We start from the raw sequence: 16891 nt of genomic DNA, 5'->3' as shown, positions 1-16891 counted from the left end.
TCCTCTCATTCTTCATTCACTACTGGAAGGATAAATCAAGGTGTCATGAAACTTGACACAGGAAAAATCGAACAGGTGCCATGAAATTATTGCTTTCAAAGCATGAATTGATTACATATCCACTGTACTATTCTCATTGTATCTCTAAAAAAAATTAGCATTCCTGATCACAGAAGTTCCATTTGAGTGCATTTGGTGTGATTTTCCTTATTTACTTTAAAATAGTTCATGATATGAAAGTTTATCATTTTTGTTAAAAACAACCTTTAGCACCTGTCTAGCGTTTTTATCTATCCCGAAATTACAATAAATCACAATCCTTACCTCACCCGCTAATTTAGTTAGGCTATGTCCAGAACAAAGGACCACAATAAATGCCAAAGTGAAGGCTACACCCACTTATAAATCACACAGCCCCAGGTCTCTTAGTTCGCAAGTTAAATATTTACTAGATTATAACTGACAAAGTAGGACCACAAGTGAGTCCCTTAGATGACAACTGATTTATCAGAGGAGAAGTCTTTAGCAAGTATTCCTTAGCCCACCATGGACATTTCTGAAACAGCAGTCTCCATCTGCTTTTCTTAACCCCACAAAAAGAGGTCAGATTTCACCCGGATGGATATGTGCAAGAAGAAAGCACAATAACACAGCATCAACAGGATTTATCATCTCAGCCTCAGCTCCCAGTCCTCTGCCTTGCTGTCAATTGCAAACTGGGAGTGATAAATGTGACATCAAAATGCAGTCTCACACTTTGGTTTCTGAACATCAACAACAAAAAAGGTAAGGTCACAATTTCTTAAAATCTATTTAGGCTGCATACTGCTTTTAAGGAATGTGTCTATCAAAATCTTTCTTTACATAACATTTTGATCCTGCTATTTATTCTGCTTTTTCATGCTTACTAAAAAACATTCCTAGTTTAGACATCTACAGTTATAGTATGGGTCTGGATTACGAATTTTCAGATGGGAGAGGAAATGACAGAGAACTATTTGTACAAATGCACTCTAACTTCAATGCATTTGTACCAGCTCATAATGGATGAGAATCTCTTTCAAAGTTAGAACTGCACAAATCTCAAAATATCTGTGTGACTCTGACTGTAGCTGTTCTTGAAAGACATGGGGGAAACAGGGAAAAAGGATAGAAAGACAGGTGGAGAAGGAAGAAAAAAGGCTTATTGAAATGTAGTTAAATTTAATGTAATTGTTCTAAACCTGTTTCTGTGATATTAAACAGTATTAGAGAGTGATTTTGAATACACAAGAAATACAGTAGTCACTGTGCTGGTTTGGCCATCAGCAAAGCAGTGATGCATAGCAATAATCACAGTTTACACAGATACACAGATTGCACACTTTGGCCTTAATTTAAACCAGGCTTTTCACTGTCAGAAGTAGAATAATTTATTTTAATAGGAGAGTCTAATTAACCAGTTCCAGTTTAAACATTTTGTATGATCAGGAAAGACATCAGAAAGCACTGCGAGAAGAGCCATCACCAAGTAACAAGTATAAACAAAGACTACTCCTGCCTTGCTTGGTGCATATTCTTTGGACCTCAGAGCTATATCTAGCAATGGATTGCCTTAAACATCCCCCACACTGAATTTCCTGCTGTCTTATGTGATTACTCCATTATCAGAAGTTGCATTCTCATGAAGCTTATGTCTGACCTAAACTTCTCAGTCCCTAACCTCCATAAATTACAATTCCTGCTCAGCTTTTCTCACTCTCAGAATTGGTTATTTCACCTTTCAAACACTCCAGCACCCTTATCTTCTCCTTAAGCTGCTGAAAAAAGATAATTTCAACCTTTTCTCTCTTGCTTCTCTAAATTATATCCTCAGATTGTCCTTTTACTTCAGTCTCAATTTTCTCTGTTGCATTTTGCCCCTCCCCTCCTTAGCCCCCAACCTGTCAATGGAATTTGCCTGCACAGACAGAGCTTTCCTTTTGCATGAAGAAGAGACTGACTCTTTCAACTAACTGTTCACCTGCTTTAATAGTGATACTCAGAATATTAATTTCAGGTTAAAATCTCAAAGAAGAAAATTAACCACAATCATTTTTGCCTGGCTGTTGTAAATTATAGCCTTCAAAATTCATTGTTTTGGAACTCTTTTGGTAGAGACATTTGTCTGTTTAGGGAAATAAGCAGGTGAATCAGGAACTGGTTTAGAAAATACAAAGTTTCTCCCATGCTTTTACTCCAGCTGTTGGTGTTCATTATTTCATTTAAATAATACTTATAACATAAAAAATGGGAGTTTTTTCCTTTAATATGCTGAGCTAAAAATTAAGGTGTTCTCATGCAGATTACCTAGGAATGTAGAATCTCAGTTCCACTATCAATCCACATACCATTTACATCACAATAAAAACTGAGATGCTTACACAAAGGGATCCAAGCACAGTAGGTGAATGGACACAAAGATCAGAAAGGAAAATCAAAGCTGGTTAATGTGGGGTGAATTCTAGGACACTTTGCTGAATTACCCATAGGTATGTTTGAATGGCAATATTTGGTCAATAAATGGACATCAGTATTATCTTAGGTAAGTGAAGATGCAACTGTGTACACAGCTCTAGCTCAAAATGCAAATAAGATACGTAAAGGCTGAAACAGAATGTTAAAGAGTGTTAACAGAACATAAAAATGTGCTCATAGAAGTCATTATGACAAATTTTCTAGAATATTATATGTATTCTCATCTCTGCATCTAGGTAAAGGGGTTTGGAGAATTAGAACAGATTTACTCCTTGAGAAACAAACAATACTAAAATTACTTATTTCAGAAATACTGCAGAAATAAGCAGACAATGTCAGGAACATTAACAGTTCCTAATCTATATGCACGTGTGTTCAAAAGCAAGGAGGCATTTTATAAAAGTGAAAGGTAGTAAAATCAAAATAATACTTTTACACTCATGCAACCAAACGGTTGAACCAGAAGGTTGTTGAAATCTATAACTCAATATTGAGAAAAGGATCAAGTAGCTATTTCCAGAATTTTCAAGTTCAATTAGAAGACGAGCTTTGTAGGATTATTTAAAGTTTCCAAATTCAAGCCAATCTTTAATTGCTACAGATCAGATAAGACCCATGAGGGAAGAGCAGTTTATTTGTTATCTGCCTACTGTGAATCTGATAGGCCTTTGTCAGAAGTATCAGTATTGGATTGTACAGCATTTGCAAAGGGATAATAGACACAGATCCAGCTTGGTTCCCTTCCGGGATGGCATTTCAGTTTTCCTGCCTTTGTCAGGAGTCACATAGGTTTAACACTCCTGAATGCCCATATTAGGGAGAATAAAGAATTAACATCAACCTGAAAATGCAACATGAATACTTCTGTTCACATTAAAATGTTTATTTCATATATTTTCAAAGTGTGCAGAGTTTCATTTGTCCACATATTAGACTTGTTATAACCTGCATTGTCTGGGGCTTTTTATATGCAAAGAATCAAGAACACTGTTTAGCTAATAGGAAAACTAACATGGCAGAAAGAGATGCTGTAGTCAGCAAAGGGAGTCAGCCACTTTCAGGAAGCAATTCAACTATTTTAGGAATGGCCAAAGTGCCCTCTGGAGCTGCCCATCCCCACTGAGTCCAGAGGGAATTTAATTTCTACCTTACTTTTATAGTGAAACTTGCATGTGGAACTGGTGGAATGACATTCTCCCACAAACGTCTATACAATATTGGCATGTAATTAATTTAATCTCAGGATATCGATCTCAACCAAGAACTCCTCTGCTAGCTTCCTGTGAGATGTCAGATGCAGGTGGATGTAGTGAAGATTTTTACTGATTTTGGTTTTAAAAACATGGCTTATTTTAAAAACGAAAATAAATCCAACCTCAGGAACAGAGAAGGCTGAAGTCGAATTCTGGCAGCTTCATTCTAAAAAGTGGCCTTTGCACAGAGCGTGGCTATATAGAGCAAAAGGCAGGGAGCGAGCAGCAGCACTGTCATTGCCTGGCACTGTCCATATCACCTTCAGCCTGGGACTTGTACAAATCAGTCACAACCAGCTATGCAACTGATAGCAAAGTTTATCTGCACACAGAGCAACAGGAGCCTGTATGATTTCACTAATTTAAGTACTTGGAAGCAGCAAAGAAAAGGCGTAATAGGTCATGTCATGAAAGTCTGAAGGTAGAAGGGTTCAGGGGAGGGTAGGAAGGGTGGCTGTTGAGGGAAGTCTGGACTGACTCAGGGCGACAGCAAAAACAGCCTGTTCGACTGCGGTCTTTCAGTGCACACAATTTCCAGCAGTGCTACACAGCAGGACTTAGTGGCAGTCATCATAGCTCCACACCTACCCAGCTGTTTCCAGGTGGTATTTTCTGTAACAAAACAGAGTAACTTTATGGAAGCATTTGAATCAGAGTAAACTGGTACTCCCAGAACATGCTCATGACTTCAGATAGATGCTTCTATTTGTTCAAGGAAACAACAAGTTATGGAATTCCGGGGGGAATTCACACTCCGCTATGGAAATACATTGTCAGATTCTCCAGTACTGTATATTTCCAGACATGGCAAAGGACAATGTGATTCTAAGTAAACACAATGTTCGTGTGGTTATAGGGGGTTTTTTCTATTCATAGTTTTCTACATTTAGCACCAAACTTCCACTTCTTATCATTTTGGAAAATTTTCCTTTGCTTATGCTAAAACCAACACGGTTCTCTTACTCCTTTTAATTCCTGCACCCCTTGAAGTACCTTTGTCCATAGCAATTACTGAGGAGGTTACAAGAGTCGAGTTTCCCAGGGGCTGGATGGCAAGTGATAAGTATGAAAGGGAAACCGCTAATGAGCAGCACTTGCCTATTAGTCATTAGCTTGGGAGACTCCCACTCCATCTGTTGATTGAGGCATAGTTCAACAATAAGATTACCCAGATTTGATAAGGAATATTCCCAACATAGGAAGGACTCCTGCTTAATAGATGGTAATAATATTAGTCTAACATTTAAAGAGTGTCAAGCACTGCAAACAGCCTCAAAAATATTTGATTATGGATTCATTGGGGTATAAATTGACTAAACTCAGTAGTGCTATGCTGATAGTTTAATTCTCAAATTCATATGAAATTTTCTGCTTTGGAAAAGCCATGCATTGATTGAAGTAGTCAACATAGACCTCTGGACAAATTAAATCATGGGAGAAGACGTGACTGTTTTCCAGGTGTACTTTATAACACTGTGCTTACTTTCTGTCTATAATAAAATCCCTGAAATGAGCATATCAGCAATTTTCAGGCAATTAACAAATGTAAGAAAGACTTTGGAGAGATCATTGACACAGCGAGCGCTTCACAGGCCTGCCAATGAATGTTCTTATGAAAACAAACACACAGAAGCTACTGCATTTCTTTACCTTCCCAAAAGCCTGCTCAGGGCCAGATATCAAGTGATGGATGGCTCGTCACACACTATTCCTACAAAGCAACCATTTCTAGCAATTTTATAGCCCATATGAATATGGAACTAAAGTTATATAAATCGGTGCTTTTTGCTGGTTTCTTTACTTGTTCTTTTCTGTCAACTGCCACATGAAAGCTACAGAAAAGCATGCTTTCTCTGTGATATATATGGATATAAACAGAATGACCATTCAGTTAATAATAGATTTCCATTTCCTTATCTGGTTTTAAGACAGGGAGATCACAATATCTTAATATTTAACTGTGAAATCTGGTCTTTCTAAAGCTTGTTACAGAAAGCTGGAATATTTTTGTATGTCCATTTACTTGTAGCTTAATTTCTGCAATTCTGTTTTCTAATTGAGGCATTTCTAAATGTGCAAAACTTCCTTAGCTATAAAGTTATTCCATACACTAGATCAATCTGAGAAACAACTCAGAAGATCAACATTTTCTACCCTGAAGAAAATGGTACACAACTCTGACTGCAGATTGCAGCGAAAGAATAAACACAGCAGTCATGCTCTCCTGGGAGGCATCTCTGTCACTGTGGTTGCACCCATAATACCTGGCCACTCCCATTTATGGAACAGGATCAACCTACTAAAAGTACGTCAGGACACAGGCTTGGAGATCCTTGCACTTTAACAGCTGCACAAGGGGGTGGACACGTGGCCCCTGAGCCCAATTATAAAGTTTCTCCTGATGACTGCAATGGAATTTGGGTGTGAATCCATTCATCTTCAATTCCTCTATCTAGAATGTGATAAGACCAAGCCAACAATTCAGGCTACAGTTGTTCTTCTTACTTAAATGCCTTCTTTTCCTGTTTGCCACATTTCCCTTTTCAAAAGGCCATCCTGTGTTAATAAAGAGCTCAAAAGCCAAATAAAATAACAACTTTTTGCATTTCATGTTGACATGTTTAGAGCACTAATCTTCCTTCACATTCCCAAACATTTTTCCAGCTCATGGCTATTTCAAAGATGTATTTGAGGTCTGGGCACAAATAGTGCTTTGCTTCTATATTTATGATAAGATCTCATTTTGTTGCATGTAAAGATTACAGACGTTTTCCATTTTCAAATAGATGGCATCACAACTTGCTTCATTCAAAAGAAAGTTTCCATTAGTTTGGAAACAGCTAAGGTTGGCAGTGCTAGCGGAGCAAACAGTAAACTGGAAAATACAGCAGATGTTATATGAAAGAGAAGAAAGCAGGAAAACTAACAAGCATTTGTCTCCAAGCCTGGACTTGTCCATCAGTTAGTTTCACTGTGATGGCCTCACAAAAGCAAGTACTTGAAGGTAAGTGTTTGTCTGCTACACAGACTGGAATGCCAAGTATTTGCAACTTACTCTAGGTTGCAAGAGATGTGAGTCAGTCCTGTTGAAATTATTATAGTGACGGTACAGTTGGAATATTGGGGAGAATCTACCATGGGGATTATCAGGTACAGAAAAAAACCCAGTTTAATTCTCCAGGAGAAAAGCTGTCACAAGGAATACAAAATAGCTAGAAAAAAAATCTGATTGTGGGTTATGCTTTTCCTAGTGGGATCACACAAAAGTTTATGCAAACAACTTCTACTGCTTTTTATATCTGCTTAAGAGGTAGATAAAATCAGTCCCTACATTAAAAATTAGGGGAAAGGAGAACAAACGTTTTTTTCTTGCTAATGACTTTGGCCATAACCTTGGTCAAAGCCAACAAAGACACCAGGCTTACCGTGACTTTTTACACACAGCAGAGAGTATGAGGTAAAGAGACAGCACTCAAATAGCAAAAGGAACCCTGTGAGTCTTTTGGGCACCAAGAGACCTTTAAATGCAGTAATGGAAAAAAAACCATTGTCACTGCAATGCCTTTTACCCTAGCTGACCCCTCTCCTCATCAACCCACAGCATACTGATGGGCCTAAGCAGGATTCTTAATTGTTTCATGAGATTTTTTTTTCATGTTTCGCTGAAAACTGAGAAAAGGCAAAACCACTTCTTTGCAAAGGCAGTTTTTGAGCAGGCAGCAGTGTGACTCATTATGAATAATGAAAAGCCACGCTAAACAGTGCATCCATTAGAGAAAAACTCTCAAAAGGGGATTCTCCTGTGAGATTCAGCAGAGTCATTATCCTAAAAAGCTTCGGAGTCAGAGGAGTTATAACTGTATTGACTTCAAAGATATCCAAATAATTAATTTGGCCTTGTTTGTTTTGGTAATGGCTGACTAGCCAAAAATGAAAGCTAAAAGAGTTGGGAAAGACCAGAGTAATCTTATTTCCTTTTTCCCTAATGCAGTGAGTGCAGAGCTCCCAGTTGACTACAAAATAACCAGGACAATGTCAGTCTTGACTGTCATTTGTCCACGTGTTGCTGCTAGAAATCAAAGATTTATGTTCTCAAAAAAACTTCTTGGCAGATACTCCCAATGGTGCTGCAAAGTAAGCTTCAATGTACTAAAGCACATTAATGCATTTGTCTTGTATTTGGGCAGGGGGCAAATATATAGAGATTTAATCCTTTAATGCCATTTCCCATATTCTCTGTCTTGAGGCAACAAGTTTGAACTTGAATCTGCTGAGAGTTTTTAATTTTATGTTTTGAATGACACATATTTAATATCTAGGTGCTCTTTGCCTCCTCAACCCCTGCATGGAAGAGATTGCCATGCCCTGGGATTGCTCAGTTAAATTCAAAAAGAGTGAGCAAATTTCATAGAAGAAATTTCCTATAATGAGATGAGAATATTTTCTAATTAAGCCTTGTATTTGAAGACATTGTTTTGCACTCTATCAACACCTTACTGCACTTAAGAATTAAAATTTAGGGAGGCTTAAACTAATTATGCATGGCTGCTGTTTCGGCATATGCCTTGTGATCCACGCAAAACTGAGCATAAAGATGGACACGGTCCATTCCCTAAGTGGGAGTTTTAGTTGAAGTTCAAGAATTTTTGTTTCAAAATAAACATTTTCTTTCCAAGAGGTTCACAGAGTACACAGAGATTACCCTCTTGAGATAAGAATTAAACAGGAGTAAGAAGTGATTAATTCCCATCTACGTGGAGTTTTTCAAGGGCTGCCAGGTAGAGCATAAATCCAGGTTGTTTATTAATCCTGGCATAAATCACAACATCTCTCAAAATAAAAGACAATGATAATATTCCTTACAAAGACAGCGTGGGGGGGGGGGGGTGTAAAGATTGTATTTTTGTCTTTAGAAAGACACACACAAGAAACATTATTTTAGAAAACTACCCCCAGGAGTCTATGAATGAGCCAAAACCTATCTTGAGCATGCCACTGAAAATTACTTCCAGCTTTCCAGTCAATTTTGAGCACTACAAGAGTAATGTTCTTTTGCCTGACTCCCTCAGTGCAGATGAGGTGCTAAACTCTTTGGCTGGTCCCTCTTTCAGCACAAACTTGTCATATTCTAGTGCATGCTATAAAGAAATTACATTGCACAGCCAAAACCTGGCTTAATAAATTTGATCTCATAAATAATTAAAGCTACTTCCTCCCCACTCCCAGGAGCAAACTTTGGGCTGTAACTCAGGAGACAAAAGCTCTTTGGAACCTCATGCTGCTTGACAGTCCTCAGAGCTGCTCACAAACATGCTGATTCTGTGCACTCTGGGCAGAAACTTGAGGGTTTCACATCAGTTTTAGGGGGCTTAGGCTGGATCTAAACGGATGAACGTGAGGATCAGGTTCTATAAACTGAGGTTTCATGAATTTCAGTCCTGTATAATTAAGCTGTAGCCACACTGAGTTGTTAGGACTAATTTCTCTATGCTGCAGGCTGGAAGGATCACAATCAGTCACTCTGAAGTGTGTGCTAGTACACACATGGCTCTCAGTCATGGCATACAAGCACCTATGGACACTGCCTTGGCAACATCAGCTTAACCCAGTACAGAAACATGCAAAGGGAATTGGTGTAGCCTCAGAAAGAACCATCATCACATCAGGACTTGAGGAGAGGGAGAACCCTCTCAAGCAGTGTCTTTTTGCTCTCGATGAGTTTCATGCAGTCTGATGGTTGTGTCACTGTGTTTGTTCCCACACAGCTGCTGTGTCATCCCACATTGCCCATCAGAATACAACACAGTCCTCTTCCATAGGCAGTGCAGACCCTGCGAGGGTCTGACGAAACTTCAGAATGTTCCCACCCACCACAGACAGCAAAAGTCTACAAGCCCCAGCAGGTTCACCTGGGCAGAAAGCCAGTTTCTGTCCTTCCTTTTTTGAAAGTGCTTCCTTCACTGCAGCTGAACAAGTAATACTAGATATGCTGCCGGTTAACCTTCCCGTGCTCTTACTTCTCCTACAAACAGTGGTTGGGAGATGTTTACTCTATTACTGTTTTCACTGATGCCACACCGACTCCTGCTCTATGTCCATCCTGGAACTCAATTTCTTTGTCAGAATGAGGTATCAGCTGAGCAAGCCCTGCCTCATTCCCAGCGTGGGAGCTGAACTGCTGATCAAAGGGCTTTCGAGCTGTGTTATTATATACCTGCCGAAGGCCAGACGAAAAGCCAAACTATAGATCATGAAACTGCTTCTTCAGCAACTTACTTTCTTACGTATCAGTTAACTTCTTTTCCTAGTGTTCATCATCAGCCTCTGATCCATGATCTCTCCCCTGGTTTATGTATTCTTGACATTCCAATTATAATGTGTTTGAGCATGATCTATTTCAATGTTTCCAGAGGTACACCTATAAGTTAGTCACTGACATGAAATAGCACCAAAAGTAAATTGAAACCAAATTAATCAAAAGCAAGTAGTGAGATTCCTGTATGCTTTCATCATTTTTTTCTTTTTCTGGTTTTAAATACCTTTCTGGGGTTAACTTTCCCCTCATCTTGCTGATTGTCAATACTATGGCCCAGAGAAATCTCCCACTATCAATGACCACTCATCAGAAACTGTCATATTTTGTGTATTTGGGACCGTGACCCACTATGCTCTACCTTTCCCATTAAAATTTATAACCTTTCAGGCAGTGAAATGTTCTGCATCTTTCTCAAACTGGAAAGTGTGGTTAGAAAAAATCACAATAAATACCATAAACCAGGCTATTGTCCAGAACAAATACAGACAACTGAGTTAAAAAAGGGGGTATCCAGTTACAGCTAAAGTTAAGGGAATGGGAAACTAAGTAATTCCAGCTAGTTTTACATTAGCTTTGGTCACAACTGAGTCATGTTATTTTATTTAAAGTACTTTAAATACATGTTTCCTAACAGCACAATTTGCCTGGTATTGATAAGGTCTCTAACATCATCAGAAAAGGTAGCACATACCAAGCATCACAGACTCAAAGCCAAGATTTTCATGAAGGCCCCTTTCATTTTCTTAGTTCACAAGCTCCCCGTTGGCACCATTGCCTGCCCAAGTGTTCATAAAACACCCAGTGTGACTGGAGCACAATATGCTTCTCTGGTGGTACAAGACTGCACAGACTGAGTTCTATCAGTGGTCAGATCTCTGAATGAAGGAGCAGTTGTTTACAGAGATAAATGCAGAAGGATATCTGGATTTATGGATTTTACATTCATAGATACACATTTAACTAATATGTGCAGACCTCATCACCAAACCAAGTGCTGTCATCTGCTAATGTATGACATCAGTCTGGTTGCTCATTTAGGAAGGGTACTAAGGTGAGATCATAGACTCATAGAATCATTAAGGGTTGGAAAAGACCTCTAAGATCATCTGAACTATAGCCCTCTGTGAAGTTAGTCAGCCTGCTGCATTCAAACAGCCCCAGCATGCAAAGAACCGAGAAGTCAGCCAAGTCACACAGAGACATTTTTTGAGGGGGACTAAATCACATGACAGGACCTTCCCTTGGCAAATCAACAGGGACAGGCTGCTTTTAGCAAGTGCAGCTACTCCTGCAAAAGGATGGTAATGGCATAAAATGATTAGCATAGGAGACTGTTCAAGGGCAAAGCACATTTGCTAATTATGACTACAGTATATTAGTCTGCTGCTGGGTCCGTGCCATACAAAATTTGTTAAAAGGTAAAGTTCTGGACACCAGTAAGGAAAAGGAGCCTATTGCAACAAAAATAAAATAGAACAGAGACACCCTTTGAAACACAGGCAGCTCATAGTTCATGGTGAGCACTTACTTACGATTTCCAGGTTTTCAACAAAAATCAAGCCATTCTCTCCTGGGCTGGGATGGCCTGAATTTTGGTAGCCCAGTTTTGGCAGTATTCCATTATTGCTACGGTTGGCTGCAATTGTTATTTTACATGGACATCTATAAATCAAAGGGCTGGTTTAAGTTATTTTTTCCCAGCACTTACTTTACCAAATGATCAACCATCATTTTAGGTACATTAGAAATTCAAATCTCATCTAAATGGCTGTGCAAGGAGCTATTCACGTTCAACAATAGCACTCGTCTCTGTGAGGTAGGAAAGGACCATTCTCTTCATCTGTCAAATGGGAAGCAGGAAATACACAGTGGAGCAGGGTTGATTTTCCTGTCTTACATAGACTTATTCACAACTCTTCTAGGCTCATGACAAGACAGCCTTTATACTCACATTTCTTGATTCAGACCACCAAAAAAAAAAAAAAAAGTAAATCTAGTCCCTATCTGAAAATCACCGGTTCTGGATTATAAAAGTTTACTGCTTAAAATGCACACAGTTCCAAAAGGAAGGTTGCAAGCAAGTGGATTCAGCAACTGTCACAACAAACCTGTTCTGTAAATGCGTTCTGCAACTGGCACAGTAGAACTGTGGATGATATTATAAAACTGACAGGCAACTGCCAAAATCACCACCTACCCAGGACAAATAGCAAATTCTGATGTGTTAAATTTTTTTAAAATTTCTCCAGGATATGTTAAAAGTCAGAGGGTAATTGAAAAAGCATTAATAAAAAATCTTTTCACACTGCCCTTGATTAAACCATTTTGTATCATCTGATTAGTCACTGTCCTGAGCAGGCTGAGAAATTTCTCAGGTTTTGCCAATGATTTCATCATTTTGCTTTTGTCATTGCCCTGGAATTATTGTCCACTGATTATAAGGTCAAAGGAATCAGCTTTTTAAAGCCTGCAGCAGTGGAGACTACACTCAGACTGTGTTGCATCAACTGTTTAATATCCCTCTTAAAAACAATCTCTTCTTTCATGCAGAAATTTCAACTTTCAACATCCAATCACTGAATTTTGTTATCGTTTTGCTAAATTCTGCCTTTTATTATCAAATTTCTGCCTGTAAGGAACAGTGTGTTCCTGAAAAACCAATTAACTCTTGATTTAAAGAGTTAGACTCATTCTCCTGAATGTAGTTTCTATTAAATCATTCTATTATTCTTCTCATAACAGTCCAGTCAGATTTCAGCATCCCTCTTGAAATATTTTCAGCAAAATTGGACAATCTATTCCCCACAACAGTTGCACTCATTCCCAAACACAGCGGAACTTTCCAACTCTTTAGAATGTTAGACCTTATAACTACAGGTTTGCTATCAGAGTTAATATTCATCTGATGATTCAGCATGACTCCCAAGTTCTCCTCAGAATTTTGAGGTGTCAGGACTTGCCTTAATATGAGGAATTTCATCATTCCTAAACACGTGGCCCTGTTTTTGATAGTATTGAAATGGATGTTGGTTGGGAACATACATTCTGCTGGTGTTCCAATCCCCCATGCCAGGGAACTGCCATCTTTACTCCTTTACCCCTCACAATCTCTGTGTTCTCAGGTTGGCTTTCTGTAAATTTGATTACTAATACTATTCTCATTGATACCTTCACATCTACTCTATTACTTTTCCCAGAAGTGACATCAAATTAGAGTGATGGAATTTATTTCCCATGTGTTGGCACTCACTATATCACTTTCTTTTAATGCCTTTTTGAATCCTGATCCAACACTTTGCCTGAAACTGATGATATTAGACTGACAAGCCAAAAATTATCTGTGTCACACTATCTGCTCTTTTAACAGCAATGCACATTTCTCTCAGAAATTTTGAACTGCAGTATATGATACAAACTAAAGCAACAACTTTTTTTTTGAAGACAACACTTCTACTTCCTGGACTAAAGAACGGTTAAGAAAAACTTATTCCTCTCCCTTCAAAAGAAAAATGACATCTGCAAAAGAGAGAAACCACAGTCAGGGCTTTAAGGTTTTGTGGAAGCAGTTTGTATTCTCTTCAAATATCACAGAAGCTCAGTTGGAAAGTAGAATATTTAATAGAAGTCACTAGAAACTCAGACAAACTTTAATATGATATGGTAGATGCATAAACTCTTTCTTGTCTGTAGCATTACTCATTTTTCCTTAAATGCAAGACTGTGAACACTAATTCTGATCCCTTATTGTGCTGATGGGTTAGAAAAAACCATAAACTTCCCTATTTTTGGTGTTCACACAACTGCTCAAAATGTTGTCAATTTATTCTTTACTTCTGTACCACAAGTTTCTCTTGCAAAGGGTTTTTATATAGCAGTGAAGATAAGCTGCAAGTTCCTAGCATTTTTTATTCTTGTTTAAAGGAGTAAAGAAGAATTTGCAATTATTACATTATTTTCCCAGCCACTGTAATAACCTTCCAAAAAGAATTGTCTGTTCAAGATTACTAATAGGAAAACATTACCAGCTGAGTCAGATGTTTTTAAGTTCAGTTGCTTTCCATTGGTTTCTGTCTTTCAAAACAGGTGCCACAGATCCAGACACTAAACAGTAAAAGAGGCCACTTACAGTTTGATTTACAAGCATAGTTTTCCTATTTCACAATGGCACATCAGGTTCTCAACCACTGTACTCTTTCAGCTCTAATGAGTACTAGTTTTGAATTATAATAATACTAAACTAGTACTGTAATTTATATAGTGTTTCTTATATGTGTGAGCCTTCAGAAAAAAAAAAAAAGATTCGCTTTCTTAGCACTACAAAACACATGGAGCGATTTGTCATTTCTGATTTGCAGAAAGCCATGGCAAAGGTCTGTTTGCCACGTGTGGGCATAACTGTGAGTGAGGAAATACGAAACACTGCTAATGAAGAACCTTTGTGAGATGCAGGAGTCCAGAGGAAAACAGAGATCTTCAGCTATTCCTATGTAAGGCTTTGGTATTGATTTGAGCCTTGTGAACCACAGTTAGAAAAAAAAACACTCAAAACTCTCATTAGACACTTCTAACTCTTTTGTAATTAAGCAGATTGGAGGCAGATGCCATCAGAGACTCTCTAAACTTCTGAAGTGCTGAAATTAACCCAGGCATACTACTAATTTAGTCTACAGTTTGAGAATGCACAACAACTCAAACTGTTCATTAATCATCCCACAGACACATGGAAAGAGATGGCACCCTGTTCATAAGCTGTTGTAAACCTTTTCATTACTCACAAGAAGCTAATTATTTGGAATGATTAAATGACAAAATAATTGAATAATCAAAGTTGGACAAACCAAAGAATTAAACTAATTTCTATCCCATCTTCATGCCTGAAACTGAGGGGATCTAGTTAATAGATGCAACTGTAAATTAGAGATATTAGTCATTGTTCTCACTAGATACAAGTGTTAAGTGTTCCTGTAAGGCAGGCAAAGGTTTGTTGGTGAATCACTCAAAAGGTCAAGTGATAAAATTAAAGGCAAAACTAGATTTAAAAAAAAAATATAACTAAGAGGTTAATATAGGATAATAGACTGTAGGATTTAACCATTTTAGGATTCATTCATTGCATGCAGATAGCAATAAAAGGGTGGGTGAGGTAGGGAATGGAACAGAAAGAGGATCCCAAAATGTTGATTTAGCACAGGAGATTTGAGTCTGTCTATAGTATATTTGCCTTTTAAATGTGTTTGACAAGCTGTACTACAGATAGCTTTTAGCTACAGGAATTAGAAAAATCACAAATGAATCAGTACTTTCAAGAAAAGGTTAAGTAAAGAATTCGAAGTAATTTTCTACCAGAAAATCAAGAAGAATCAACAGTCAGGATGTTGTGCTGATTCACATTCCTTTCTGAAACCTCTGTGTAACCAGAAAAAAACCCCACTTGCTTTAGTCATGCTCATGATCTTTCACAGGCTGTCCTACGTACTACTTCTTGTATTATTCATGTTGTTTTCAATACTGGCATTTAAATTTCACTCACTCAAAGCCAGTCCTATACTGTGAGCATTACAAGCATTGTACACAACAAAACCTCAAGGAACAAACATTTTCAGGATGTTTGTTCTCGCTCACTTTAGGGATAACTAAACGGGGAGATTCAAACCGTGCCGACTGCAGCCTGGCAGTGCAGACGGTGCTCACTGAGAGCTGTCACCCCAGACCTTCCTCAGCAAATGCTGACAGAGGTAGGCAGATTTGCTCAAGCTTTATGGGATTAGTATAGGATAGGAGAAATACTAAGGATTAGGATAATGTCTAGCAGAAGTGGGAGGAGGAGGAGGTGGGAGAGGCTGAGGCTCCCACAAGGTGTTTTGGAAAAACGATGCTATCAGTTTGGAGAAAGTACCAGCCAGCAGCTCAGGTGTTCCTGTCAGTTTTGCTGAAGCTGTCAATAATAGTGAGGTAATTCAGAAAAAAGGCTGCAGTTGAAGGAATGAGGACTTGGAGGAAGAGCTGCTTTTAAGCCCCTAGCAGGAACCACTGAACAGACCCATTCCACTCCCGGTGTTGTCAGTTCTGATTGCTAATTTGCATATGGCAGCACATGGCTGCACTGTTAGATTAGCTCTGAAAAAACCAGTTAGTGCAAGCACAGGACACTCACACAGCCCTGAAAATCCCTGTTTCTCAGGTCAAGTCACCAGTTCACTATTTGAACACAAAGAAACTAAACTAAACACAGGCAGGAGCTGTGGTCACAATATGTAGAAATATCTCCTTTTCTGATCTCGATTGCACTTCTGGAGAACTCATACACATATCTTACAGAATTGTTCAGTTAGCTGCACAAAGCCAGCAATTGGATCTCCCAATTAGGGGAACTAGTTTCCAAAGTTCCCTGAAGCCAAATGGTTACTACAAAAGAACTTGCTGAAAAGAACCACCATCCCTCAAGACATCTCTTATTTGCAGGAGTTGTCCAATTTGTGATGGTAGAGGAATACTCGTAAAAATGCAATTCATTATATTTTTTTTTATCCAACTATGCTACAACAAGTGTTCAAAATAGGAACCTGAAACCATGGCCTGTCGATATTTTATTGAAATATTTACAGAATTATGAAATTATTGACAAGCTGGAAGAGGATATAAGGAAAATGCCTATGTGATTAAAAGGCATTAATTTCTCTAGATAAGACCAACACATGCGAAATGAAACCATGTCAACCATGAAATAAATTCCGTGCACTCAAACTGGTAAAAAGAATTACATCAGGGTAACATGAGCCTTGATGTAGGACATTTCTTAGGACTAAATAGAGCTAAGATCCTTCAG

The 16891-nt window shown here is 38.4% G+C and overlaps 1 protein-coding gene across 1 annotated transcript in view; it reads left to right on the top strand.

Annotated features, from left to right (window-relative positions):
- Positions 1-465: 465 nt before the first annotated feature.
- The window catches only part of PALMD (palmdelphin), a 48751-nt gene continuing 32325 nt past the window's right edge, over positions 466-16891 (top strand). Inside the window, exon 1 of the mRNA XM_027879914.1 lies at positions 466-786. Coding sequence (XP_027735715.1) covers positions 743-786 — 44 coding nt within the window. The 5' untranslated portion in view covers positions 466-742. The remainder of the gene's footprint in view (positions 787-16891) is intronic.

Source organism: Empidonax traillii, unplaced genomic scaffold (assembly GCF_003031625.1).
Source record: "Empidonax traillii isolate 1590-97213 ecotype Southwest subspecies unplaced genomic scaffold, ASM303162v1 scaffold62:size2133460, whole genome shotgun sequence".
Classification (NCBI taxonomy): Eukaryota; Metazoa; Chordata; class Aves; order Passeriformes; family Tyrannidae; genus Empidonax; species Empidonax traillii.
The sequence above is the reverse complement of the archived record's forward strand: the minus strand, read 5'-3'. Positions and strand labels throughout refer to the sequence as shown.